The sequence below is a fragment of the Panthera leo genome, chromosome D3 (assembly GCF_018350215.1).
Source record: "Panthera leo isolate Ple1 chromosome D3, P.leo_Ple1_pat1.1, whole genome shotgun sequence".
Taxonomy (NCBI): domain Eukaryota; kingdom Metazoa; phylum Chordata; class Mammalia; order Carnivora; family Felidae; genus Panthera; species Panthera leo.
Genome location: NC_056690.1, coordinates 18,782,840 through 18,810,305, shown reverse-complemented (window position 1 = coordinate 18,810,305; position 27,466 = coordinate 18,782,840). Strand labels below are relative to the sequence as shown.

Genomic DNA, 27,466 nt, shown 5'->3' with positions numbered 1-27,466 from the left:
TCAGCCCAGGGGGTGTGGAACCAACTCTGTTCTAGGACTGAAAGAGGGAAGGTCTGGGGCTGAGGAGCCCCGGGGGTCACCGGACTTGGCCTGGGGCTAGGGAAGTCAGGGAAGTCTCACTGGAGAAACAACATGGTGACAAATGCCTAAAGACTAGGAGGGGCACCAGGCAAGGTGAGGAGGGGTCCTATAAGCAACGGAAACAGCCTGAGCTAAGGCCAGGAAGTGGAGGTGGGGGTGGCAGCTGGGAGAAGGGGTCTAAAATGATGGGCTACTGTGTGCAACCAGAAGGGGGTGCCCTGGAGGGGTGGGCAATGCAAAGTTCAATGATTCATACTTTAGCCTCAGAGCAGTAAGGCACCACCAGAAGTTTCAAACACAAGGGGGACAAATATGTGTTTACTAAAGCTCTGTCCAGGGGTCACATGAAGCCAGGGTGGAAGGGGCAGGAGTGGAGTGAGGAGACAGACAAAAGGAGGAATGAAGATCTCATGCATGGAGGGAACTAAGGGCCAGAGGCTGGACAGCAGGCCTTGCTCATAGCCTAGGAGGGGCGATTCCATCTCTTCTTCCAACAACAGAGTCTCCATCGTCTCTGCAGGCCTGGTCCTCCACTCACTGCAACAAAACCTGCACCGAGGGCTTCAGCTTCTCCTTTATGGCACTGTCTGCTGGAGGCAAGTCCTTGGCCTTCATGACAACTGCATGTGCCTCCTGAAAGAGGTCCTTTCCCACGGCGGCCTCCACGCGTTGGCGCCATGCAGCCAGCTTGGGTCGGCTTTTGAAGACTTGGCAGCCAGCACTGACAGGCTATGGGGAGAGGGAGCCAGGTGGAGTGGCTACACATGGACAAGCACGAGGCAGCATGACCTGGTCGAGGGATTCCCCTGGGTGGGTTTTCCCTCCTCTGCCACATATGGAATAGGCTGGAGGTTCTCTCCCAGGAGACACTAGGAAGCTTCTCAATATCACTGCAGGATAGGGTCTTGAAGCCCCATTTTACAGATGAGAACACTGAGGCTCAGAGAGGGAAGTGACTTGCCCAGGGCCGCACAGTCAGAAAGGGCAATGTGAGCTGGTATGTTGGCACCCTCCCAGGACACCCCACTGCCCAGTGGACCACCCTCCCCCATGGCACTCACATGCATCAGCTCCGTGATGGCCACCAAGTCAGCCACTGAGATGTGGGGTCCAGCAAGGAAGTCTTGGTCCTTTAGGAATTTGTCCTCGAGCAGCTGCAGGCACCTTTCCAGCTCAGCCAGAGTAGATGCCAATGTCTCAGGGGGCACCTGTTCGCCCAGGAACACTGGGAACATCATCTGGTGGGTGGGCAGGCAGAGAAAGGGCTCAGGGTCTGCCCAAAGCGCAGGCCGGTTCCTGCTCTCATCCAATCTATCACCAGGCCTTCAAATTTCTCCTCACACTCACCCACTCCATCCACCCACGGCCACCACCAGCCCAGGCCTCATCTCCTACTCCATCATGGACAGCCTCCACCACTCCCTAGGTCCTCCTGCAGGGCAGCCGGGGGTGGGGGGGTGGGGGGGGTGCAGAACGGGGATCTTCTGCAATCCCAGTTTGCCCATATCACCCCCTGCATAAAGCCTTCCATGGCTCCCCACTACCCTCACCATGAAAGCCTACACCAGGTGCCTTCTCAGCACCACAGTCACCCTCTCCCCACTCCCCACCTCCTCCTCCACCCCAGGCTTCTCAAATGGGACAACGCATGCAAATCCTTCTGGGATCTGATTAAAGTGCACGTTCCTAATCTGTATGCCTGTGTGGTGCTTGAGACTGTGCATTTCCAAGCTCCCAGGTGGTGCTGATGCTCCTGGTCCCTGGTCCACACTTTGAGTAGTGAAGGTCTATATTCACTCTACTTGACTACTCTCCATTCTGCCTTCAAACGCACCAGGCTCCTGCCCCTACCAGCTTGAGGGGGCTCCTCTCTCAGCCCCAAGAGGCTTCAAGGAAGGCATTTCTAAGGTTACAGAAACCTGCGTTTTGCCCAACGACCCTTCAGAACAATGATTCTCTACCTACAGCAGAGTATGAGCATGCCCATCGCATGCTCCCTCACATGCACAGGGCACCCACTGTGTGCTGGGCCCTTTGTAAGTACCCTAAAAATAATAACTCAGGGCACACATTTCAAAAACATCTGTACATCTGATGGGTAAAAATGGTATCTGTGTCCTGCTTAGATGTGCATTTACTTGATTCTTAGGTTAAATGTATTTTCATCCATTTAATGACCATCTCTCTCTGTCCTTCAATTAAATCCCTGCTGGTTTCTTGTGCCCATTTTTCTCCTGTGCCTTTGTTTGATGGCATTCTGAGAGCATCTTAAATAATAAGAATGTTACTTCTGGGGTGTTTCTTCTGTTCAGCATCCAACTTCAGCTCAGGTCATGATCTCACGGTTTGTGGGTTTGAGCCCCAGGTCAGGCTCTGTGCTGACAGCTCGGAGCCTGGAGCCTGCTCCCGATTCTGTCTGCCTCTCTCTCTGCCCCTCCCCTGCTCATGCTCTGTCTCTTTCTGTCTCTCAAAAATAAATACACGTTAAAAAAATTTTTTTTAAAGAATGTTACTTCTTTCAGGGTACCTGGGTGGCTCAGTCGGTTAAGCATCCAACTCTTGATTTCAGCTCAGGTCATGATCTCATGGTTGGTGAGATTAAGCCCTGCATCAGGCTCTGCACTGACAACATGGAGCCTGCTTAGGATCCTCTCTCTCCCTCTCTCTCTGTCCCTCCCCTGGTCCTTCTCTTTGCTCTCTCAAAAGAAATAAACTTAAAACATTTTTTTTGAAAAAAAAAAAAAAAAAAAAAGAATGTTACTTCTTTATAGCAAATCCTTGCCAGTTTTTTGCTTATTTTAAGTCTAATTCTTTCCTCTTACACAAAATCATTGTATGTGTACAATCTGTTAGGCTCTTCTTTGAGTTTTTCAGTGTTCTTAGGCTTAGAAATCCTTGAATACCCAGAAATCGGATCAACTTTATTGAGATGTCTCCTCATCTCTGCTTAGTTTAAGATTTTTCATTTAACACTTCCCTACTTGAAAAGTATGTGTGTGGTTAGAGGGTTTGGCTTTTTTTGTCTCCCAAAAGGCAATGTCTCCAGGCAGTCTGGAGGATGCCAAAGGGCATAAAATTGATTCTCACCAGCTCAAGAATCAGAGCACATTGGGCAAAGTCAACTCCCTAGTTCTGCCTCGGTTTCCCCTCTGGGAAACAAGTTGGTTGGACTAGGGAGTCTCTGGGATTCTAGAATTTGGTGTTCTAAGGCCTCGGTTCTGAACAAAATGTTTTAAACAGAAAGCACTGTCCCTTGAGCATCCTAGAAGAGTCCCCGTCCTGCCATAGCTCACCTTCTGCCACATGGCTCGTGTGCAACTATTCCGTAGGGCCGTGTGCTGCCATGCTAGGTACTCGTCCACACGGGCACGGGCCTGCAGGTCCTGAGGGTACCAGTGGTCAGGGACCTCATACTTGCGACACAGATACAACAGGATGGCCACACTGGGGGACACGGAGGGGGCGGGAACATGTACTAGTCACTCTTCAGCCACTCCATAGGGGCCAGCCCACACTGCTCACATCTCCCCAACTCCTACAGATGGAGCATTTCACTATCTCCATGGTACAGAGGAGGAATGTGAGGCTCAGAGAGGTTAGGTGACTGCCTTGAATCACACAGTTCTACATTAGGCCATCCTACCATCTGAACTAAGGGCACCAAGTGAAAAACAACATGTCTTAGGATTTCAGAAGGAGGGGGGTGGGGAACTCAGAGAAAGCTTCCATGAGGAAGGGGCAACCCAACATGGTTCTTGAAGGACAAGAGCAACTCAGATACCACTCCCCACCATATCCAATGCACGGCCACGCCAGGAGCAAGGCCAAGTCCTCTGACACTCCCTGGGGTTCAGACAAGGCCTCCCAGGTGAACGGGTCACTGCTTCCCACCATATCCCATCTCCTCTCTACCTGCCCAAAGCCTCCAGCACCCTCCCCCAGGAAGCCCTCCCTGACCTCCCCCCTCCCTCCTCTCCCTCCACCATGTCTGGCCTGTGCATCATATCTGGCCAGAGCACGATGCCTCCATGGATGTTGGATTATCCAGCGGCCAGATGTTCTGGAGCCAAGTGGAATGTGAATCTGGCTCTACCATGGAGGTACTATGTGGCTTCGGTAAAGGATACCATTCAGCTGCCAACCTTGAGGCTGACCTGGGCTCTCATCTCTTCCACCCACCTCCAGCTCTTCAGCAAACTTAGGTTTGACCTTCAAGGGCATCCAGAACTGACCACTACTTCCCCCTACCTCACCACCTTGGTCTGGGGTCCCAGGACCTCTCTCCTGGATTAGCACAGTACCTTCTCAACCCAGCCAGAGGGATCCTTTAAAACCTAAGTCGGGGGCACCTAGGTGGTTCAGTCAGTTAAGCATGTGACTTTGGCTCGGGTCATGATCTCAGTTTGTGAGTTTGAGTCCCACTTGGGGTGAGCTTCTGTCCCACTTCAGGTGAACTCGAGCCCTGCTTCGAGTGAGCACAAGCCTCCCCCTGGGTGAGCTCCAACCCCGCTTCTCTCTCTCCCTCCTCTCTCTCTCTCTCTCTCTGTCTCTGCTCCTCATGGGATTCTCTCTCTCCCTCTCTCTCCACCCTCACTCACTTGCCAACCCCCGCTTTAAAAAAACAACAACAACAACAACAACAACAACAACAAAAACAAGAAACCTAAGTCAGACCTCAGCTTTCCTCTGCTTAAATTCCTCCAATGGTCCCATCTTACCTACAGTAAAAGCCAATCTTCCTGGCCCCACATGCTACCCTGAGACCTCAGCCCTTGCTTTCTCCCCTTGCTTACCCTAGCCACACTGAATGCCTTGCCTCTTCTACCTGTACCCCAAGCACTGTCTCACCCCATAGCATTTGGCTTTGCTGTTCCCTCCAGCCAGAACACTCTTCCCTACATACCTTGCATCTCTGTTCCTGCAGGTCTCTGCCCAGATGCCTCCTCTTCAAGGGGCCCTTCACTCAACATCCTACTCAAAATCGCACCCACCCTCACTCTTACCCTAGTTATTTCCTCCATGGCACCCATCACCACGGGATGCGTTACACCTTTACAGAGATTATCACTCCCCCCTTGTAGAATATGAGCTCCATGAGGGTAAGGGCTTAGAATTTGTTCACTGCTTTGGCCCTAGGGCCTGGATACTTCCTGGCCCTGCTGGGTGCCCAGCAAATAGCCACTGAAGCTCTCTGGGTGTTCTCTTGACATCCAGGGCAATAGGACTTGCTCCCAAGATTTGTAGAAGAGTAGCTCTGCAGCTACTTCTCAATATTTTGTGCAAGTGCCTCCCCTCACCCGGCCTCAGTTTCCTCATTTGTACCATGCCGGGGAGAGTGGAGATGCCATGACTTCAGCAGCCCCTCCCAGCCCCAGGCTCCTCTGCCTGCTGGGGCTGGCACAGGCGCTCAGGGCACACAAGCTGTGGTCCAAGCCATCAACGGTAGACACCCAAATGGCTGACCGGCCTCACAAGGCCTGTAGCAGCCTGGGGACCTGATACCTCTCAGCCAAGGTGAAGTCCCCATCCTTCAAGGCTGGCACCTTCTTCAGGGGGTTCACCTGGGCAAAAGCATCGCTGTGGTGCTGACCTGTGGGAGAGACCAGTGAGGCGGGTGAGGAGAACCCTAAGCCCTCTGAGGTCTCTGCCCAACCCCCACCTCAACATCCGGGCACCAGCTCTTTCCAAGGCCCCTATCTGGGCGGGGCAGCGGGAAGGAGAACACTCTGCTGGTCACCAGATCACAGGCCCTGACCTCCCCAGCAGAGGCCCACCCTTCCTGTGTCCACCCCCTTGGAAATCTGGGCCAAATCAGCTTGGGCAAGGAGAGAGGGCGATTGCCAGCAGCTGTAATCCAGCCCCACCCCCAACCAAGTCCATCCATTTGTCGGACACTCCAGCCTCCTCCCTGGGCTCTAGGCTTGCCCCCTTCAGCCATCTTCCTATGCCGGGTGGGTGACCTGTCCACACCACAAAGCTCCACACACACCTGCTCCCAGCCCTCAGTGCAGCCTCGTTCTCTCCAGGAGCCTCTGTCCCATTCAGTCACCCAGACTCCACCAGCTTAGCTCCTCTTTCTTTCTGGTGCCAAACCCTCACGGCTCCTTCCCCAGTGGGTGTTCCCAGGTCTGACTCACTTCTGCATTCCTGAAGCTGGGCCAGTGCTGGGAGGTACGACAATCCCTGTGTGTGGAGTCAGAGCGATTCCACGAAACAGGCTCCCGCCTGGCCATAGGGCCCTCTTTGCCCTTCTACTGGGTGAAGACAATCACCGCCACCCATTCTCCCTCCAGAAAATGCCTCCGTGCCCAGCCTCCATCCCAAAGAGGGCTAAAAAGGTGGAGTAAGGTGGCAGCATAGCAGTTGGTGTCCCAGGTTGGGGACACCAAAGACAAGGTGGGCAGGCTGAGCCAAGAAGGGGGTCTCCCTCCTGGCCTGCCCAAGGATAGGCCTACTGTCCGATTACAGCCCTGCCTCCTCCACTGGATCCTGTAAATGTGGAGGGGAAGTAGGCAGGCGTAGGTAGAAGTAAAGAGGGGACGGGCTCCAAGTGGAACAGCCTTCTCTTGCTGACAGATGCAGAAATTCCAGAGATGCGGGCTACTCCAATAAAGAAATGAGAAGGCAGTTTCATGGTCTCCTACAAGCCCCGGTGTGGGGGTGTTGGCGCACTCACTCTGGTTCCCCACGCACCCCCCTTCCCGTCCCCCGCGCCCCCCACTGCTCTCTGTCTGCTCTGCTCCCTCTTAACCTGTATTTTGAAAAAATGTTTCGTAGTCACTAAGCAAAGATCGGGGCTGTTGAAAAATACACCACCGATAAGTGATGTCACGGCTTCCGTACTGGAAAGTGACCCTTCCAGTCGCTCTGCGGCGCGCGGCCCGGCGGGGGTCCTTCAGCGCACGGGCGGCCCTGCCCTCAAGGCCTGTCTGCCGGCCAGGCCCACCTTTGAGCAGCTCCACCGTGCGCAACTCGAAGGGGATGCCGTTCTTCTTGGCGAAGATGTAGACGGCGCGGCAGGGCTGGGATATTAAGTCCAGGTAGAGCTCTAGGCCCATGGCGAGAGCGGAGGACCCGACCCCGGGGTCGCGCCTAGGGTACAAGACCGGGAACAGCAACGGCTGGCGCTAACGTCCAAGAGCCCAGCGCAATCCGCAGTCCGGGTGAGGAGTTGAGCCCTCCTCTGAGCCCTGCCACACCCTCCCCGCCCATTGGATGGCTCCGGAGAACTTTGGACCAATCAGAGACACCCCAGCTCTCCCTCGTTCCCTCACCGGGAATCCCTGTAGCGGTTCTCTCGGTAGCACTGGGAGACTTGGTCTCTGACCCGAGCCTTTGCTGCCAGGTCACACCTCTTCTCCTGACCTCAATATCTACCTGGGGTTGGGGAAATCAAATAACTATGTCCTGGTTTAGGGGTTACAGGGAACGCATTGCAAAGGAGAACACTGCTTTCTGGTGTTGCTGAAAACAGCAGACTGCGCTTCGCTTATCTAGTTAATGTGTATCTGGCGGGCACTCACTTCGCTTATCTAGTTAATGTGTATCTAGGGGTTAGGTCCTGCCGGTACCCATAAATTCCTTGGGTCATGTTATCCCATGGAATATTTTATCCTGCCTTAACTTGTTTTTCTGCGCGTTTTCTATACGTTCTTCCTGGCACATAGCCCACGGACGTATTGCACAATGTTTCCCTAAATGTATGCTCAATAACGGGAGCTTGAGAGCAACTCTGGGAGACTTCCCTTAGCCTCCCCCTCACCTCTCCTGACTTGCACGGAGTCTGGAGTAATCCTTTCTGCCGTCCTCAGCTTTGCTGGACGAAGCCAAAAGCCGAACCCACACTGGGACAGTGAAGGATGATAATGGGAACAGGACGTCAAGGACGCTTCCAGCACGGAAGGTCAGTGAATTTAGCAGCGGAAAGGGCTTGGCTGCCTTCCATTGGCCCAAGCCACCTCCTCAGACTGAGAGAGGAGGGGCTTCTGATTCCCGGGGAACACAAAGGGAGGCAGAGAAAGGAGGTGCAGTAGCCTCCCCTATGGCCAGTGCTCAGGATGGAGGCTGGGGAGGTTTCTGGACCCCAACTCACTGCGGAGGCCAGGCCCACACTACTGGAAAGAATGAGCCACCCCTCCCTAATCCCTGGGGTCATATTCCTTACACTCCAGCTAATCCCTCTAGCAAATGGCAGGAACCCATGGGGCCCACCTAGTGACTTGCAGGGGGACTGAAACTTCCCCAGCTCCTTTGCAGGGCCAAGTCCCTCCAACTGACACCGTGGGGGCTCCTGAGGTCTGTGGCTATGGACCCCCATTCCCTAAGAGAGGCTCTTGGAGTAAGAAAATCCTGCCCCCAAAGCCAAGATTCAGAAAAAGCCCCTTGACAAGAGGATGTTATTGGAAAATTTAAGAATAGTTTGGCCTCCCTGATCCCCTAAATTCCCCGTTTATGTAAAACCTATTTCCCCAGGAGAGTGCCTTCACAGCCTAGTGCTGGAGCCCTCTCCAAACTGGAAGGGGCCATGTTCTCCAGTCCCTTCATTGCCCTGCCCTCTTGCACAAATCGCCTTTGGCAGGATTACTATAATATCCAATCTCCCTGCTTCCTCTCTGGCCATCCTCCAGTCCAACCCCCCGCATCCAGCCAGAATATTATTTTAAAATGCAATCTATGGGGCGCCTGGGTGGCTCAGTTGGTTGAGTGGCTGACGTCGGCTCAGGTCATGATCTCGCAGTCCGTGAGTTCGAGCCCTGCGTCGGGCTGTGTGCTGACAGCTCAGAGCCTGGAGCCTGTTTCAGATTCTGTGTCTCCCTCTTTCTCACCCTCCCCCGTTCATGCTCTGTCTTTCTCTGTCTCAAAAATAAATAAACGTTAAAAAAAAAAATGCAATCTAGTGGGGTGACTGCCTGGCTCAGTCGGTAAAGCATGTGACCCTTAATCTCAGGGTTGTGAGTTGAGGCCCCACATTGGGTGTGGAGCCTACTTAAAATAAAATATAAGTAACTAAGTAAATGAATAAATAAATAAATAAATAAATAAAATGCATTCTCAGCACACTATGCCTGTTTATGGTTTACAGATCATAGGCATGGCCTTTAAGGCCTGCATAATTGATTTCCTGACCAGGAGAGCTGCTATTTGGATTTTCCCCTCCTGACCAATCCTGCAGAACACAGGCAGGACACATGAGCTACAGCACTTGGTGCCAAAGGGCCATATCCTGGGAGGTTGGCCCAGCCAACCGATTGATCACCATGCCTACAGCCACCACATATGGGATGCCTGCTGCCCTCTGTGCTGACAAATCACTTTCTCCAAGAACTAGAAGATTAGAGAGCGTTTGTTCATTTCACTCCTGGAAACCATCACGGAGAAGCTGACCCATAGGGCTTAGGAAAGGGGGTTGTCTTTGGGATAGAGAAGAAGACGAGGGCCAGGACAGAAGGTCAAATAAATCACACACTATTAGAAGCACAGGCTCAGGCTGAGCCCAGGTTTATTTCCTAAACTGAAAACGAAATGCAGTGATTAAAGGAGATAAGATCTGGGTGTTCCATTCTCATTGTGGCTTTCAGGCCGCTGTGGAAGATGGTGTGGGTGTAGGGATCTAACCTGGGGAGCAGAGGGGCAGTGGGACTCAGGCAAGTCACTCCTGCCCTCTGAGCCAACCTCCCATGGGAGATTGGAAATGAAGATGCTTTGCGAACTATCCTGGACAGAGCAGGTACAAGGCTTCCTGGCTCACCGGATCATGGCCAGCACCGCAGGCATCAGCTTCTGCTTTATGGTGGGGTCTGCAGGTGGAGAGTCCTTGGCCTTCAGGATGACCTCATGGGCCTCCCGGAAGAGATCCTCTCCCACTGCTGCCTCCACACGCCGGCACCATGCAGCCAGCTTGGGTCTACCTTCAAAGACTTGGCAGCCAGCACCCACAGGCTGTAGGGAGAAAGAGAACAGGATGGGGGTGGGTTGGCAAGGTCAAGAATGGCAGCATCTGCCCGGTGTGGGGGCCACATAGCTCCAGAAGAGGTTTCCATAGATAAGCACAGCCAGTGGCAAGACTTCAGCAACTCCCCAGGGCCCTCCCCGCCGAGCAGGCCCACCCTATCCATACCACTCACATGCATCAGCTCTGTGATGGCTACCAGGTCAGCCAGGGAGACATGGGGCCCAATGAGAAAGGCCTTGTTCTGGAGGAACTTGTCCTCAAGCAACTGCAGGGTCACATCCAACTCAGCAAGGGTGGTCGCCAGCATCTCAGGAGATACTGGCTCACCCAGGAAAACAGGGAACATCACCTGGTAGGTGGGGAAGCAAAGCAAAGGGTTAAGGGCCAGCCCAGCCAGCCTCAGGGGCAGGAAGGCATGTGTGCCTCCCCACCCCAGTTTGAGCTGCTTTCTGGCTGCATGCACCTCTCTTCTATAGCCTGGGTAGGCCTGCAGGGAAACTCCCAGAGGACCATCTTTCCCAGAAATATTCCTTCTTCTGTGATCTCTGATGGCTGAACCTCAGGAGCATCCAACAGAAGGACTCAAAGGGGACCTGAACAATGAGTTTTATATTTTGGAAGTAGGTATTAGGCTTGGGAACAATCTATTTTATAACATCTTTCCCCCTGAATATAAAGCCAGTACCTCTTACTGTATAAGTAATTAGGAAGATAAGCTAATAAGATTTCCACTCTGCCACTTATAGAGTGTGTGGACCCAAAACAAAATCCTCAAACACTCTGAACTTCAGTTTCCCCGTCTATAATATAGGAATAATAATAGTGCCATGACTCCTCTTGTAAATGGAAAAGTGGGGCCCAGAGAGGCACCGTCACTTGCCTGAAAGGCACAGCCAAGAAAAGACTAAGTCAAGAGTAGAACCAACATTTTCTGAGGGACTAAGGGGGAGGGCCAAGAAAGAGTGGTGTCCAGGATTCCAGGAGGAAGGTGTTTTAGGGGGAAGCCATCAACAGCCTCAAGGTTGGCAGAGCTGTCTGGGAGATACATAGATGGGGATCATGAGAGGGAGGCTTCATGCTTTGTTTGGTAAGGTCATTTGGGAGAGCCTGAGATACAGGTAAACAGATACACAGGACTAGGATCGTACACGAGCCCTGGCTTTGGGCTTCAGTTTCCTCTCCCATACAAGGTAGACAGAATCAACGATCGCCCACTGGTGCCCTGGAGGCCAGTTCTGAGCTAATAACATTGGTCTGGCTACAGAGTTTTTAAAAATATGGATCAGTTGCTGACATTTAACACGGGACATTTCATATGAGAGTCCAGACTTCCAGTTTCTTTTTAATTAAATATCTTTTAATGTTTATTCATTCTTGAGAGAGTGAGACAGAGAATGAGCAGGGGAGGGGCAGAGCAAAAGAGGGACACAAAATCTGCAGCAGGCTCCAGGCTCTGTGAGCACAGAGCCCGATGTGGGGCTCGAACCCACGAGCTATGAGATCATGACCTGAGCCGAAGTCAGACGCTTAAACTTAACTGACTGAGCCACCGAGGTGCCCCTCCAGCTTCTTTTGAATGTAAAGGGTGCTGGCCATACGGTATCCCTGCTCAGTATCTAAGGCTGATGTTCATGGGCTCTCAGTCTGCAGAACCCCACCTAGGCCTCTTCCCTCTATTTATTATCCGCCTCACCCCTGCAAGAGGTTGTGGACTCTCTACATTTCCCTTCTGTTCCAATTTGGTAGATTCAAAATTCTTAGGGTTTTAAAAAGTGGTTTTGTTCCCCTTTATTATTTTTTTTAAGATTTTATTATTTTTTGGAGAACTATAGACCAATTTCCCTGATGAACATGGATGCAAGAATACTCAACAAGATATTAGCCAACCAGCTCCAACAATAAAACATTAAAAAAATTATTCACCACGACCAAGTGGGATTTATACCTGGGATGCAGGGCTAGTTCAATATCCGCAAAACAATTAATGTGATTCATCACATCAATAAAAGAAAGGACAAGAACCATATGATCCTCTCAATAGATGCAGAGAAAGCATTGGACAAAATACAGCATCCTTTCTTGATAAAAACCCTCAAGAAAGTAGGGATAGAAGGATCATACCTCGAGATCATAAAAGCCATACATGAACAACCCAACGCTAATATCATCCTCAATGGGGAAAAACTGAGAGCTTTCCCCCTAAGGTCAGGAACAAGACAGAGATGTCCACTCTCACCACTGTTATTCAACATAGTATTGGAAGTCTTAGCCTCTGCAATCAGACAACAAAAGAAATAAAAGGCATCCAAATCGGCCAGGAGGAGGTCAAGCTTTCACTCTTCACAGATAACATGATACTTTATATGGAAAACCCGAAAGATTCCACCCAAAAACTGCTAGAATTGATTCATGAATTCAGCAAAGTTGCAGGATATAAAATCAATGCACAGAAATCGGTTGCATTCCTATACACCAACAATGAAGCGACAGAAAGAGAAATCAAGGAATCAATCCCATTTACAGTTGCACAAAAACCATAAAATACCTAGGAATAAATCTAACCAAAGAGGTGAAAAATCTATACACTGAGAACTATAGAAAGCTTATGAAAGAAATTGAAGAAGACACACAAAAAATGGAAAAAGATCCCATGCTCCTGGATAGGAAGAACAAATATTGCTAAAATGTCAATACTACCCAAAGCAATCTACATATTCAATGCAATCCCTATCAAAATAACACCAACATTCTTCATAGAGCTAGAACAAATAATCCTAAAATTTGTATGGAACCAGAAAAGACTCTGAATAGCCAATGCAATCTTGAAAAAGAAAACCAAAGCAGGAGGCATCACAATCCCAGACTTCAAGCTATACTACAAAGCTATAATCATCAAGACAGTATGATACCAGCACAAGAACAGACACTCTGATCAATGGAATAGAATAGAGAACCCAGAAATGGATCCACAAATGTATGGCCAACTAATCTTCGACAAAGCAGGAAAGAATATCCAATGGAATAAAGACAGTCTCTTCAGCAAGTGGCGCTGGGAAAACGGGACGGCGACATGCAGAAGAATGAACCTGGACCACTTTCTTACACCATACACAAAAGTAAACTCAAAATGGATCAAAGACCTCAATGTAAGACATGAAGCCATCAAAATCCTTGAGGAGAAAGCAGGCAAAAACCTCTTTGGCCCTGGCCACAGCAACTTCTTAGCCAACAGATCTTCAGAGGCAAGGGAAAAAAAAGCAAAAATGAACTATTGGGACCTCATCAAAATAAAAAGCTTCTGCACAGCAAAGGAAACAATCAGCAAAACTAAAAGGCAACCGACAGAATGGGAGAAGATATTTGCAAACGACATATCAGATAAAGGGTTAGTATCCAAAATCTATAAAGAACTTATCAAACTCAACACCCAAAAAAACAAATAATCCAGTGAAGAAATGGGCAAAAGACATGAATAGACACTTCTCCAAAGAAGACATCCAGATGGCCAACCGACACATGAAAAAATGCTCAACATCATTCACCATCAAGGAAATACAAATCAAAACCACAATGAGATATACCATCTCACACCTGTCAGAATGGCTAACATTAACAACTCAGGCAACAACAGATGTTGGCGAGGATGCGGAGAAAGAGGATCTCTTTTGCATTGTTGGTGGGAATGCAAGTTGGTGCAGCCACTCTGGAAAACAGTATGGAGGTTCCTCAAAAAACTAAAAATAGAACTACCCTATGACCCAGCAATTGCACTACTAGGCATTGATCGAAGGGATACAGGTGTGCTGTTTCGAAGGGACACATGCACCCCCGTGTTTATAGCAGCACTATCAACAATAGCCAAAGTATGGAAAGCGCCCAAATGTTCAACAATGGATGAATGGATAAAGAATGTATATATATGCAATGGAGTATTACTGGGCAATCAAAAAGAATGAAATCTTGCCATTTGCAACTACGTGGATGGAACTGGAGGGTATTATGCTAAGTGAAATTAGTCAGTCAGAGAAAGACAAAAATCATATGATTTCACTCATAGGAGGACTTTTTTTTTTTTATTTATTTTTATTTATTTTTATTTATTTTTGGGACAGAGAGAGACAGAGCATGAACGGGGGAGGGGCAGAGAGAGAGGGAGACACAGAATCGGAAACAGGCTCCAGGCTCCGAGCCATCAGCCCAGAGCCTGACGCGGGGCTCGAACCCACGGACTGTGAGATCGTGACCTGGCTGAAGTCGGACGCTTAACCGACTGCGCCACCCAGGCGCCCCGCTCATAGGAGGACTTTAAAAGACAAAACAGATGAACATAAGGGAAGGGAAACAAAAATAATATAAAAACAGGGAGGGGGACAAAACAGAAGAGACATAAATATGGAGAATAAACTGAGGTTACTGGAGGGGTTGTGGGAGGGGGGACGGGCTAAATGGGTAAGGGGCACTAAAGAATCCACTCCTGAAATCATTGTTGCACTATATGCTAACTAATTTGGATGTAAATTTTAAAAAATAAAAAATAAAATTAAAATAAATAAATAATTAATTTTTAAAAAGATTTTATTATTTTTTTTTAAGTAATCTCTTCACCCAACACGGGGCGAGATCAAGAGTCACATGCTCTACTCACTGAGCCAGTCAGGTGCCCCTGTTCCTCATTAAATATAAAAGACCATAATCGGGTAATAAATACATTCTGATGTATTTATATAATGAATTACTACAGAGTAGGTTAAAAATGGATAAATTAGATCCACCCATGGCAATATAGAAAAATGCACGTTGCAGAATGATATGGGGAGCACTTACATAAAACTTTAAACACTCAAAGCAAAACTTTATTTTGTTTATGAGTACACATAAATGTAATAATGTATAAAATCGTGAACTGGAAGGACTCCCACCAGATCCCAGAGCAGGGTGGCCTCTCAGGAAGGCATGAGGGCCACCAAGAAGTTTTTTGGCTTTTGTTTTCTGTTTCTGTGTTATATATGAAATGACAGGAGATAGAACAATAAAGCCAATGACCCATACACTTTAAATGTTTTTTTTTTTTAATGTTTATTTATTTGAGAGAGAGAGACAGACAGACAGAGTGTGTGTGTGTGTGTGTGTGTGTGTGTGTGTGTGTGTGTGCGCGCAGAGGAGGAGCACAGAGGGGGACAGAGGATCCAAAGTAGGATCCATGCTGACAGCAGAGAGCCTGATGCAGGGCTGGAACTCATGAACCGTGAGATCGTGACCTCAGCCGAAGTTGGATGCTCAACCAACTGAGCCATCCTGGCGCCCCGATGACCCATACACTTTAAAAATGAGGAATCCCATTTCTTATTGGATACCAAAGTCACAAAAACCATAACTCCCATCATAATAATGGTGGAAAGAAAATAATCTTATTTTTCTTTAAAGCCATCAAAGAATTATAGAACTATTTAAAATGGAAAATAAAAGAAAGAACAAAAAATAAAAGAAAAAAAGCCAAGGGTGCCTGGACGACTCAGTCAGCTTGAGCATCTGACTCTTGATTTTGACTCAGGTCACGATCCCAGGGTCATGGGATTGAGCTCCATGTCGGGCTCCTCACTGAGCATGGAGCCTGCTTAAGATTCTCTCCCCCCACCCCCCCGCCCTCTCTCAATCTCAAAAGGTTCAAGCAAGTTGGGCTCTGCGCTGACAGCACAGAGCCTGCCTGGGATTCTCTGTCTCCCTCTCTCTGCCCCTCCCCCTCCTTGCACACACTGTCCATCTCTCTCTCTCAATAAATAAATAAATAAACCTTAAAAAAAAGTTTCCATATGCTTCGAGACAAATATCTCCTTCTGGGAAAGGGAACGAATGAGAGATAACAACTATCAGGGAGTAATGGTTACCCGGGGAAAATTAGAAGTAACAATTTAAATGTTGCTTGCAGGAGTATTTCTATTTACCAAGAGCTCTAAAGAATGTTGACCATGAAGAGAGGCATCCTGTGACTGTCCACTAAAAAGTGACCATCACAAGATAATGACCGTGGGACTGAAAGATGTTTCCCTGCTCCCAGCCCCTCACCCTTTGGAAAAGTGCCTTTATAAGCTGCACATGTTGGGGGGGGGACGGGTGGCAACATTCCTCTTTCTTGTTGGCTCCCCTGTGTACAAGCTATCTCTAATAAACTCTGCCTGTTTTCTTTCTCAGTGTTTATTTTTGTGACATTGAGATTCAAGAACTGGACTCAGGGGTCCAGTAGCATCCATCTCCAAACTCATTCATCATCCCAAACTGAAACTCTGTGCCCATTAAACAACTTCCCTTTCCCTCCTCCCCCCGCCTCAAACCCCGTCCCCTGGTAGCCATCTGTCTACTTTCTCATCTTTATGAACTGAAATAGTCTAGAGATCCCACATAAGTGGAATCATACAGGGGCGCCTGGCTGGCTCAGTCAGAGGAATGTGCGACTCTTAATCTTGGGGTCATAAGTTCCAGCCTCACGTTGGATATAGAGATTACTAAGAAAAATAAACTTCAAAAAAAAGTGATAAAAAATCTTTAAAAAGATAAAACAAGGGGCACCTGGATGGCTTAGTCCATGGGGCATGAAACTCTTGATCTCAGGGTTGTGAGTTCAAGCCCCATAGTGAGTATAGACATTACTTAAAAATAAATTTAAAATCTTAAAAAATAGGGGCGCCTGGGTGGCTCAGTCGGTTAAGCGTCTGACTGTTTCAGCTCAGGTCATGATCTCATGATTCCATGGGTTCGAGCCCCACTTCCGGTTCTGTGCTGACAGCGTAGAGCCTGCTTAGGATTCTCTCTCTCTCTCTCTCTCTCTCTCTCTCTCTCTCATTCTCTCTCTCATTCTCTCTCTCTTTCTCCCTCTCTTTCTCTGTCCCCGCCCCCTCTCCCCCCCAACTCATGCTATCTCTGTCTCTCTCAAAATAAATACATAAACTTAACAAAAAGTTTTTAACCTTAAAAAATAAATATAGAAAAGTGGAATCATAGAGTATTTGTCTTTTTCTGTCTGGCTTATTTCACTTAGCATAATGTTTTTAAGGTTTATCCATATGATAACATATTGCATTATTTCCTTCCTTTTTATGGCCGAATAATATTCCTTGGCATGTACATACCACTTTGTTTATCCATTCATCCATCCATGGACACTGGCGTTTCTCCCACCATCTAGCTACTGTGAATAATGGTGTTGTGAACAACAACAGGGGCACCTGTGTAGCTCAGTCGGTTAAGTGTCCAATACTTGATTTCAGCTCAGCTCATGATTGCACAATTCATGAGTTCGAGCCCCACATTGCACTCCGTGCTGACAGTGCAGAGCCTACTTGGGATATTCTATCTTTCCCTTTCTCTGCCTCTCCTCACCTCAAAATAAATAAATAAACTTAGAAAAAAAAAAAAGATATCTGAAACCAGAGATGAACTGAAACTAACTAAAGCTACAACCTAGCCCACCTCCTGATTAGCTGGAAGAAATTAACCTCATACCATGGCTGCCTGACGGAGGAAAATACAAACTCTTTCTAGAGGCATTTAGTATGTACTTCTATCTCTGACTTCTTTTATTTATTTTTGTAAAGTTTGTATTTATTTATTTATTTATTTATTTATTTATTTATTTTTGAGAGAGAGAGAGAGCACAGAGGAGAGAGGCAGAGAGAGAGAATCTTAAGCAGGCTTCATGCTCAGCATGGAGCCAAATGTGGGGCTCAATCCCACAACCCTGGGATCGTGACGTGAGCTGAAATCAAGAGTCAGATGCTCAACCAATTGAGCCACCCAGGCGTCCCTCTACCTTCTTTCAAACATAATATGTAGCACACAATATTAAATTATGAGACATGCAAAAAAAGAAGAAAATGTGACCCATAATCAGGAGGATAAAAAACGGCCAATAGAAATAGGTCCACAGGGGACCAAAGTATTAAAATTAACTGACAAATTGGGGCACCTGGGTGGCTCAGTCGGTTGAGCATCCGACTTCGGCTCAAGTCATGATCTCACTGTTCATGGGTTTGAGCCCCGCGCCGGGCTCTGTGCTGACAGCTCGGAGCCTGGAGCCTGCTTCAGATTCTGTGTCTCCCTCTCTCTCTGTCCCTCCTCTGCTCATGTTCTATCTCCTCTCTCTCTCAAAAACAAATAAACATTCAAAAGAAAAAATCTTTAAAAAAAATAAAAATAAAATTAGCTGACCAAGACTTTTAAGTAATGATTATAAATATGCTAAAGAATTTAGAAGAAAATATGGACTAAGCAGGTATACAGATGGTGAATTTCAGCACAGAAATGGAAACTTAAAAAAGAACCTAGTGGAATTTCTAGAACTGAAAAAAAAGTATCTCAAATAAAGACTGTATTACATGGGTTTCATAGCATCGTGGGGGCAACAGAAGAAAGAATTAGTGGAGTCAAAGTCAGAGCAGTAGAGACTCTCCAAATGGAAAAGAAGAATGCAATGGTGCTTTAGCCCCTTTGGGGTGATACCCTGACTGACCTCCCCACCCTCACCTTATGCCACAGGGCCCGGAGACAGCTTCTCCGCAGGGTCATATGCTGCCATGCCAGGTACTCATCCACACGGGCGCAGGCCTGTAGATCCTGGGGGTACCAATGGTCAGCGACTTTATACTTGCGGGTCAGGTAGAGCAGGATGGCCACACTGCAGGGGAGGAAGGACACGGTGCTAGGGGCTTTATACAGAGTCCCTTCTTTAATCTTCCTGACAATGTGCCAAGGTATTTGCCTTATTCTTCAGACAAGGAAGCCATGCTTAGAATAGTGAAGGGACTTGCCCAGGCACAGTTTCAGAAGAGCTGAGAGTCTATCTGAGGCTCATCCTACCACCGGGCAAAAGCCCACAGCAGAATATCCTGCCAAGTGTTCGGAGACAGTTTCTGACCAGAGAGCTACCATCAAAGCTAAGCCTTAAAGAAGCTTAGTTCTTCTTAGCCTGCATCCATTCTCATCATCTGGCATCCAGCCTAGCCTCAGACGGCCTGATTGCTCAAAAAGGCTTTCTTGTCGTCTCTGTTCTCCCTAAAGCATCCTATAGGAAACGCTGGGGGTGCCGCAGGATCATGGAACAGAGCAGACAAGGCCCCTGGAGCTTCCTCCTGCCCTGGGTTATGAAGGTGTTGTGACAGGGGTGGACCTAGAGGGCCCTTGAGTATGCATGAATTGTCTCTAAAATAAAGGGGTAGGCCAAGATGGTTCCAGTGAGGTCTGGTAGCAGTTACCTCTCAGCCAAGGTGAAGTCCCCATCTTTCAAAGCAGGCACCTTCTTCAGGGGGTTCACCTGGGCAAAGGCATCGCTGAGGTGTTGGCCTGCGGAGAGCCCATCATGTTGGGGGAGGGAGTTACCACTGAGGCCTGCATGGCCTGTGCCCACTCCCTCCTATGCCCAGGCCCCAAATTCATGACTTTTCTCCAGCCCCCAGCTGTTCTCCTGCATGGCCTAGGCTGGTGAGGGCCACTTTGGAAGGAACAAGAGACTACTCTGCCAAATGTTGCAAAATGAACCGAGTCAGCCCATGCCAAGTCCCTTTGTGCACAGCCCAAGGTGTAGGATATGATGCTTCAGTTGGGCCTTCGTATGCACCCCACCCATCACCTTTGCACCATCCCCAGCCTCATAAGTTCATATACAGGGTGCCCCAAGCTTTCAGAGCAGGGTGGCTGTTCACCCTAATGGAGCTCTGACTTCATACAGTGCCCCTTTCCCTGTGGACTCTAAGGTAAGGTCACCAAATACAGAGAAGTGGCCTCTTCCTGGTATCTGTTTACCTGCAAAGAACTTCTACCAGCTCTTCTGTGTCCCCTTATTCACCCTGTCCTGGCCATTAGGGATGCGGGGGCTGGCCCTGCCTTTAGGCTCTGCTGGAACTGGGACAGTCACATTTTTGTCCCCAAAAGGTACAGCCTAGTGTCCCCGGGGACACAGGCCTCTGCTTGAGCGCATCTGGGTGGTTCCTACTCCTTCAGATGCAGCCAGAGAGAAGCTTCTGAACAGCACTTAAGCTCATTGCCATCCTGCTCAACAGTCTTCAGCGGCTCCCTATTACCCCAGGATCAGGTGGAAGTTCCTCAAAGCCGTATATGATTGCCTTCACCCTCTAGCCTCAAACACACCCACCGTCCTCCCACTTCCCTCCCTGAGACTGCTCCTTCTTCACCAGACACACCTGCCCTCCTCTCCTAGTGAAACACACTGCTCTCTGCACCCTTTATTTAACAGCCTGGCTGGGATGTTCTCTTGTCCCTATGCCTTCTCCCCTATACTCTGTCCCTGGGCAGGACAAGTGGGAAATGCCCTGGAGGGGGGAGAAGATGACGATTCAGGCAGAGGGACAGGCCAGTGCCAAGGCACAAAAGCAGGCAAGGGCCCCACACTGGTGGGGAAGCGATGAGGGGAAAGGCTCAGCCAAGGAGAGTTACCCTACTTGCCCACCCAGGAATACCTGGGTCCTGCCTCCCTCTTACCCCCCAAGTTCCAACCGTGTCCTTGGAGCCTCGGGAGCCTGCCAGAGAAACAAATCCTCCTGTTGAGAGTGCAGGGATCACCAAGCCGCAGCAGCCTTCCCTGCAGTCTCCCCTCAGGCTCCCAGCACACCCCCAGGGGGACCCCCACCCAGCAGGAACAAGAGAGGCAGAGGACAAGGTAAAGCAGGAGAAGGCAAAGCAGAAGAAGGAGGAAGGGACAGAGGGGGACCCCCGGTGCAGACTGGACCAATGCATAGAGCAGGGCTGGAAAGTGAGACCCTGGGACAGTGACCGTTGTTGCCGAATTTCAGCAGTTGGGGGCCACCAAGGAGGGACTCGGCTCCGCCCCGGTCTCTGTGCTCAGCCCTCCCCCTGCCCCCATCTCTGTTCTGGAGGTCCTCTATCCCTATGTCCAGGTGTAGCCTTCCTTTTTGCTCACGACGTCTCTCTTTTTCAAGTTCTCCACCCCTCTACTCGGCCTCCGCCGAGCCTCATCGCCTACTCGGTGGGACGGAGCACTGTTTGGGGGATGAATCTCTGATCTCCCTGGCGGCTCACCTTTTCCGGCGATGGCCCCGAGAAGGAGTTGGCGCCGGAGGTCCTTTTAAGCAATATTTGGCCTCCCCGTTCCTCCCCGATCTCTCGATTCCCAAACCCGAGCCTCGGCCCACCTTTGAGCAGCTCCACTGTGCGCATCTCGAAAGGAATGCGGTTCTTCTTGGCAAAGATGTAGATGGCGCGGCAGGGCTGGGACAGCAGGTCCAAGTACAGCTCCAGGCCCATGGCGGGGCGGAAAGACCCGACTCGTGACCCGAGGGACTCTGCAAACCCCAAGCTGCCAGGGAACTCACACGCAGTCCTCGCGGCCACGCCCCACCGGCCACCACTCCCCATTGGGCAGCTCCGGGCACCCCGGCGCTTTGGTCCAATGGCTGCGCGGCCATGGGCCTGTCTGACAGGTTGGTTAGAGCAGCGCACCGCCCAGCAGGCCAGGTGGTGGCGCGATGGTCATCCCTCGGAGGGTCCTTTGTGACTATCTTATTTCACTTACCATGGTGTCTTCAAGGTTCTTCCTTGCTATTTGTGTCAGAATTTCCCATCGTTCCCATTTTAGAGATGTCGAAATGGAGGCAGACAGTGATTAAGGACCCAGAAGGTCCGGCTCCAGAGATCTTAGCCCCACACCCCAGAGATCGTGATACTAGCCAATGGCACAGCCTCAGGGCTTATGTCTAGCATTTTGTGGTAACTCACTCTGCTCAGATGGTACTCTCTGTACTTGGGTCTTCCTGCTCCTGCCGGCACAGTGCCTCACATTCCCTGAATTTGTTTCTTCCCTCATTCAAATCCTGGGGAGAGATCCAGCAATCCCACTTCTGGGCATATATTCAAATGAAATGGAAACAGGATATGAAAGAAATATTTGCGCGCCCGCGTTGATGGCAGCATTATTCACAACAGCCAAGATGTGGAAACAACTATTCGAGGGATGAATGGATACAGAACATGCGTACAGACACAATGAAATACTATTCAGCCGCGAGGAAGAAGGAAATCCTGCCATTTGTGACAATCTGAATGAACCTTGAGGGCATTGTGCTGAGGTAAGTCAGACAGAGAAAGAAAAACAAATATGGTTTCACCACACTTCTATGCAAAATCTAAAAGAAGCCAAACTCACAGAAACTAAGTAGAATAGTGGTTACCAGGGCCTGCAGGTGGGAAAACTGGAAAGATACGTAAGGGTACATACTTGCAACTAGGAGAGAAATAAGTTGTGGAGATCCATCACAACATAATTACTATTAGTCAACAACATTAGTTGTCAACAATATAGTCAACAACTGTATTACAATTTCAAAGTTGCTGAGAAACTAGATCTTAATTGTTCTCCCCACAAAAAAGAAATAATTAGGTGACATAATAGAGGTGTTAGTTCATATTGCAATATATAAATGTATCAAATCACCATGTTGCACACCTTAAACTTCCACAGTGCTATAAGTCAGTTATATCTCAGTAAGAGATAGGTAGGTAGGTAGGTAGATAAAATGGTGGGGAGGCTAGAGCCCTCCAGGGCCCTTGCAAGTTGCCACCCCTAGACGCACCTCTGAGCCTTGATCATAGGCCTATTCCTTGCTACCCGGGAATCCCCTAGAGCCTGCCACCTGGCTGGTCAGATAGTGTCTGTGTCATCTTCTAAAACAAGTCCAACTGAAAAATGCACCTGCAGGAACATGAGGTTTTCTACATAGTAAGGAAGATTTCTGCAAAGAGAGGAAATGTTGGTAATAATGATCTTTAACAGAGAAAAAAGTTGTTTTAATTTTTTTATTTTATTTCATTTTATTTTTTTTAGAGAGAGCACATTCAAGTGGGGGGAGAGCATCAGAGGGAGAGAGAGAGAGAGAGAGAGAGAGAGAGAGAGAGAATCTTAAGCAGGCTCCACACTCCGCGCGGAGCGACATGGGGCTCAATCCATGACCCTGGGATCATGACCTGAGCCAAAATCAAGAGTTAGACGCTCAACTGACTGAGCCACCCAGGCGCCCCTCACTGGAAAAAAAAAAAAAAAAATTTAAGGAAGGATGAGGACTTCAGATTTCAGTGGTGAAGTTTGAAAAAGTAGCTAGAACCTCAGATGAGGCAACAGTTAGTTACCCAATGCCCACTTTCCACTGACCCCAGTCAGCACCCCCAGAGGAGCTGGGCAGGATCCTGTCTCGGGCTCAGCCTCAATCTTGAAGGTTCAAAACCTACATTGGTCCATATTCAGGATTAATCCTTTTCTTTGGGTCTGACTCACGTAACCTATCTCACAAGAGACTGATGGATTTATTATTCTATAGAAAAAGAGACAAAGGCTATTTATTTATTTGTGTTTTATTTATTTTTGAGAGAGAGAGAACGAGCCGGGGAGGGGCAGAGGGAGACACAGAATCTGAAGCAGGCTCTGGGCTCCCAGCTGTCAGCACAGAGACCGATGCGGGGCTCGAACTCATGAACTCCACCATTAAGTATGATGTTAGCTGTGAGTTTTTCATAGACGCCCTTTATCAGGCTGAGGGAATTCCCTTCCGTTATTTGTTGGGTTATTTTATCCTGAAAGGGTGTTGGATTTCATCAAATGCTTTTTTCTGCATCTATCAAGATAATCATGTGATAATCATGTGATTTTTTTCTTTATTTTGTTAGTATGATGTGTCATAATGATTGATTTTCACGTTTTTTTGTTTTAAGTAGGCTTCATGCCCAGCACGAAGCCCAATGCAGGGCTTGAACTCGAGACCCTGAGATTAAGACCTGAGCTGAGATCAAGAGTCAGATGCTTAACCAAGTCACCCAGGTGCCCTGATTGATTTTCATATATTGAATCATCTTTGCATTCCTGCTCATGATATATAATCCTTTTAATATGCTGTGGATATGATTTGCTGGTATTTTGTTGAGAATTTTAACGCCTGCATTTATAAGGAATATTGCAACAAAGTTGTTTATTTTCTCATGTTCTTTTTCCTGTTTGCATCTCAGGGTCATCCTGGCTTCATAGTGTAGTAGCACTCCACCCAGTCTTAAGGGTTCACTTGCTTCAAGCTTATGCACTCCTTGTTTGCTGACTTAAATCCCTTGATCTGTAGCAGAACTTATTTCCTTGAGATTTGAACGCCACTGGCCTTGAGGAGTGAAGGACCAAACTTACCCAAAAGATAAGGATTGACTACATCCCAAAATAGCTGCCAGTGATGCCAGCAAGTCCGTTCAGGGTCATGTCCACATAGCACTAGCCGCCTGGGCACCTACATCTCCCCCATGTAACCCCACTCCCTTTTCCTGTGCCTTCCCAATTAAAACCCTCTGGCTTCACCTGGACGAGGAAGATGATCTTAGCGACATTTATCCACCATCTTCCCAGGTTTCCAGCTTCCTGAATAAAGCAAACTTTCCTCCCCCCCCCTCCATCATTTGTCTCTCAAGTATTGATTTTCAAGCCTCAAGCAACAAAATATGAATTTGGAACTTGTTCTCTGATAACAATGGAATCAAGTGGGAAATGTTTCCTCCTCTTCTATTTTCTGAAAGAGTTTGTAAAGGCTTACTGTTAATTCTTTTTATGCTGTTAAGATTTTATTTTATTTTTTTTTTTAAGTTTCTTTATTTACAGAGAGAGAGAGAGAGAGAACAAACTGGAGAGGGGCAGAGAGATGGAGAGAGATTAAATCCCACATAGGCTCCACACTGCCAGTGCAGAGCCCAGTGGGGGTCTTGAACTCACAAACCGTGAGATCATGACCTGAGCTGAAATCTCAAGTTCGAAGCTTAACCAACTGAGCCACCCAGGCGCCCCTAAGATTTTATTTTTAAACAGTCTCTACACCCAACATGGGGCCAGATCTCACAACTTCAAGGTCAAGAGTTGCATGCTCCACTGACTGAGCCAGCCAAATGCCCCATTTGGTGTTAATTCCTTAAGCATTTGATAGAATTCACCCGTGAAACTTTCTGATCCTAGGCTTTTCTTTGTAGGAAGGTTTTTTTTATTATTATTTTTACTATTTCAATCTCTTTACTTGCCATAAGTTTATTCAGACTTTCTATTCTTGAGTCCATTTTGGTGGATAATGTGTTCTAGGAATTTTCCATCTCAAACAGGTTGTCTAACTTATTCTCATACAATCGTTCCTAGCATGTTCTTTACAATCCTTTATACTTCTGTAAGATGAGTTGTGATGTACCCACTTTTATTCCTTATCTGAGTAGTTCAAGTCTTATATTTTTCTTGTTCATCATAGCTGCTAAAGATTTGTCAAGTTTGTTGATCTTTTCAAAAATCCAATTTTGGGGGTGCCTGGGTGGCTCAGTTGGTTAAGCAGCCGACTTCGACTTAGGTCATGATCTCACGGTTCGTGAGTTCGAGCCCCACATTGGGCTCTGTGCTGACAGCTCAGAGCTTGGAGTCTGCTTCAGATTCTGTGTTTCCATCTCCCTCTGCCCCTCCCCTGCTCGTGCTCTGTCTGTCTGTCTGTCTCTCTCTCTCTTTCAAAATTAAATTAAAAAAATTTTTTAATCCAATTTTGGGGGGCACCTGGATGGCTCAGTCAGTTAAGCATCTTGATTTGGGCTCAGGTTGGTAGTTCCCAGCCCCAGGCGGGCTCTGTGCTGACAGTGTGGAGCCTGCTTGGGATTCTCTCTCTGTCCCTCTCCCACATGGGTACACATGCACAATTGCGCATGCATTCTCTCTCTCTCTCTCAAAATAAACATTTTTTTAAAAATCAATTTTTTTGTTTCATTGATTTCCTGTCTTGTTTTTCTCTTTTTAAAGGGTTTTATTTACTTTATTTTATTTTTATTTTTTTATTTGAGAGTGAGAGATAGCACCGGCAGGGGAGAGAAACAGAGGGAGAGAGAGAGAATCCCCAGCCTCAGCAAAGAGCCCAACTTGGGGCTTGATCCCACAACCCTGGGAGCATGGCCTGAGCTGAAATCAAGAGTCTGACACTCTGGGGCACCTGGGTGGCTCAGTCAGTTAAGTGTCCAACTCTTGATCTCAGCTCAGGCCTTGATCTCAGAGTCATGAGTTCAAGCCCCACATTGGCCTCTGTGCTGGGTATGGAGCCTACTTTAAAAAACAAAAGAGATGGGGTGCCTGGGTGGCTCAGTCGGTTAAGCGTCCGACTTCGGCTCAGGTCATGATCTCGCGGTATGTGAGTTCGAGCCCCGCATCGGGCTCTGTGCTGACTGCTCAGAGCCTGGAGCCTGTTTCGGATTCTGTGTCTCCCTCTCTCTCTGACCCTCCCCCACTCATGCTCTGTCTCTCTCTGTCTCAAAAATAAATAAATGTTAAAAAAATAAATAAATAAAAAATAAAAAACAAAAGAGAGAATGTATTGTTTAATTTCCAGATATTTGTGAACTTTCTAGTTTTCCTTCTGTTATTTTCTTTTTTTTTAGTTCATTTTTAGTTCATTTTTTCTTTATTTTTGAGGGAAAGAGAGAGAGGGAGGGAGGAGCAGAGAGAGAGAGAGGGAGAGAGAGAACCCCAAGCAGGCTCCTTGGTGAGGAACCGATGTGGGGCTCAACCTCACGAACCATGAGATCATGACCTGAGCCGAAATCAAGAATTGAATGCTTAACTGACTGAGCCATCCAGGTGCCTCTCCTATTATTTTCTAATTTCACTCCATTGTGTTCCCAAGAATATACATGATATGACTTCAATCTGTTTAAATTCATGGAGATTTATTTTGTGACCCGACATATGGTCTATCCTGGAGAATATTCCATGTGTGCTTGAGAAGAATGTGTCTTCTGGGGCACCTGGCTGGCTCAGGTGGAAGAGCATGCAACTCTTGATCTCGAGGTCATGAGTTCCAGCCCCACAATGGGCGTGGAGATTACTAAAAAAAATAAACTTAAAAAAAACAAAAAGAGTGTGTATTCTGTGGTCGTTGGTGGAGTGTTCTGTATATATATCTGGTAGGTCCACTGGTTTATAGCATCGTTCAAGTCCTCTATTTCCTCGATGATTTTCTGTCCTACTGTTTTATCCATTATTGAAAGTGGGGTATTGAAGTCATCAACTATTATTGACAATTGAATCATGTTTATTTTTTAAGTTATATTAAATCCAGTTTTTTGTTTGTTTGTTTGTTTGTTTGTTTTTAGGTAAGCTCTATGCCCAATTTGGGGCTCGAATTCACAACCCTAAGATTGTTGCATCCACACAACTCCTGAAACAGAATACTATGGGCACCAATGACAGTCACAACAAAGTTTATTGCAATAAGAGGCAAGGCCAACCGATCAAGACCGACACTCTTGACCCAAGTGCGGTCTCAAACAGCCGGGGTACAGAGTTTTTATAGCCGACCACATGGTCTTATCATCATCTGGGAACAGAACAAAGAAATAGTTCCCAGATGGGGGTGGAAACAGTTCAGACAT

General features: G+C 47.9%; 2 protein-coding genes and 1 long non-coding RNA gene across 6 annotated transcripts; 1 reads left to right on the top strand and 2 right to left on the bottom strand.

Annotated features, from left to right (window-relative positions):
* Window positions 1-381: 381 nt before the first annotated feature.
* Window positions 382-7,233, bottom strand: LOC122203749 (glutathione S-transferase theta-3-like). 3 transcript variants are annotated; one of them, XM_042910820.1, is made up of 5 exons: window positions 7,028-7,233; window positions 5,584-5,671; window positions 3,375-3,525; window positions 1,143-1,319; window positions 382-810 (listed from the first exon to the last, which is right to left on the bottom strand). In XM_042910820.1, exons 1-5 carry the CDS (start codon window positions 7,137-7,139, stop codon window positions 616-618), a joined length of 723 nt encoding a protein of 240 aa, XP_042766754.1. In that variant the 5' UTR covers window positions 7,140-7,233; the 3' UTR covers window positions 382-615. The 3 variants fall into 3 exon arrangements, with proteins under 3 accessions (XP_042766754.1, XP_042766756.1, XP_042766757.1); XM_042910822.1 differs by lacking the exon at window positions 7,028-7,233 and adding an exon at window positions 6,833-6,894; XM_042910823.1 differs by lacking the exons at window positions 1,143-1,319; window positions 3,375-3,525 and adding an exon at window positions 4,913-4,920 and having other exon boundaries at window positions 382-802; window positions 7,028-7,139.
* Window positions 7,155-16,217, top strand: LOC122203751. The gene is made up of 3 exons (XR_006195321.1): window positions 7,155-7,244; window positions 7,893-7,984; window positions 15,960-16,217. It is a non-coding gene; the product is annotated as an uncharacterized LOC122203751 (long non-coding RNA).
* LOC122203750 (glutathione S-transferase theta-1) lies at window positions 9,550-21,383 on the bottom strand. 2 transcript variants are annotated; one of them, XM_042910824.1, is made up of 5 exons: window positions 21,193-21,383; window positions 19,279-19,366; window positions 18,551-18,701; window positions 10,206-10,382; window positions 9,550-10,020 (listed from the first exon to the last, which is right to left on the bottom strand). In XM_042910824.1, the coding sequence occupies exons 1-5, from the start codon at window positions 21,302-21,304 to the stop codon at window positions 9,826-9,828; spliced, it is 723 nt and encodes a 240-aa protein (XP_042766758.1). In that variant the 5' UTR covers window positions 21,305-21,383; the 3' UTR covers window positions 9,550-9,825. The 2 variants fall into 2 exon arrangements, with proteins under 2 accessions (XP_042766758.1, XP_042766759.1); XM_042910825.1 differs by lacking the exon at window positions 19,279-19,366 and having other exon boundaries at window positions 21,193-21,271.
* Between the last annotated feature and the right edge of the window lie 6,083 nt (window positions 21,384-27,466).

Coding starts and splice junctions, on each gene's coding strand:
- LOC122203749 (XM_042910820.1), bottom strand. CDS start 7,139: ATGGGCCTAGAGCTCTACCTGGACTTAATATCCCAGCCCTGCCGCGCC. Junction 5,672..7,027: donor CACGGTGGAGCTGCTCAAAG/GTGGGCCTGGCC, acceptor TCTCTCCCACAG/GTCAGCACCACAGCGATGCT. Junction 1,320..3,374: donor CACGAGCCATGTGGCAGAAG/GTGAGCTATGGC, acceptor CCCACCCACCAG/ATGATGTTCCCAGTGTTCCT.
- LOC122203750 (XM_042910824.1), bottom strand. CDS start 21,304: ATGGGCCTGGAGCTGTACTTGGACCTGCTGTCCCAGCCCTGCCGCGCC. Junction 19,367..21,192: donor CACAGTGGAGCTGCTCAAAG/GTGGGCCGAGGC, acceptor GGCTCTCCGCAG/GCCAACACCTCAGCGATGCC. Junction 10,021..10,205: donor CCATCACAGAGCTGATGCAT/GTGAGTGGTATG, acceptor TTCTCCCTACAG/CCTGTGGGTGCTGGCTGCCA.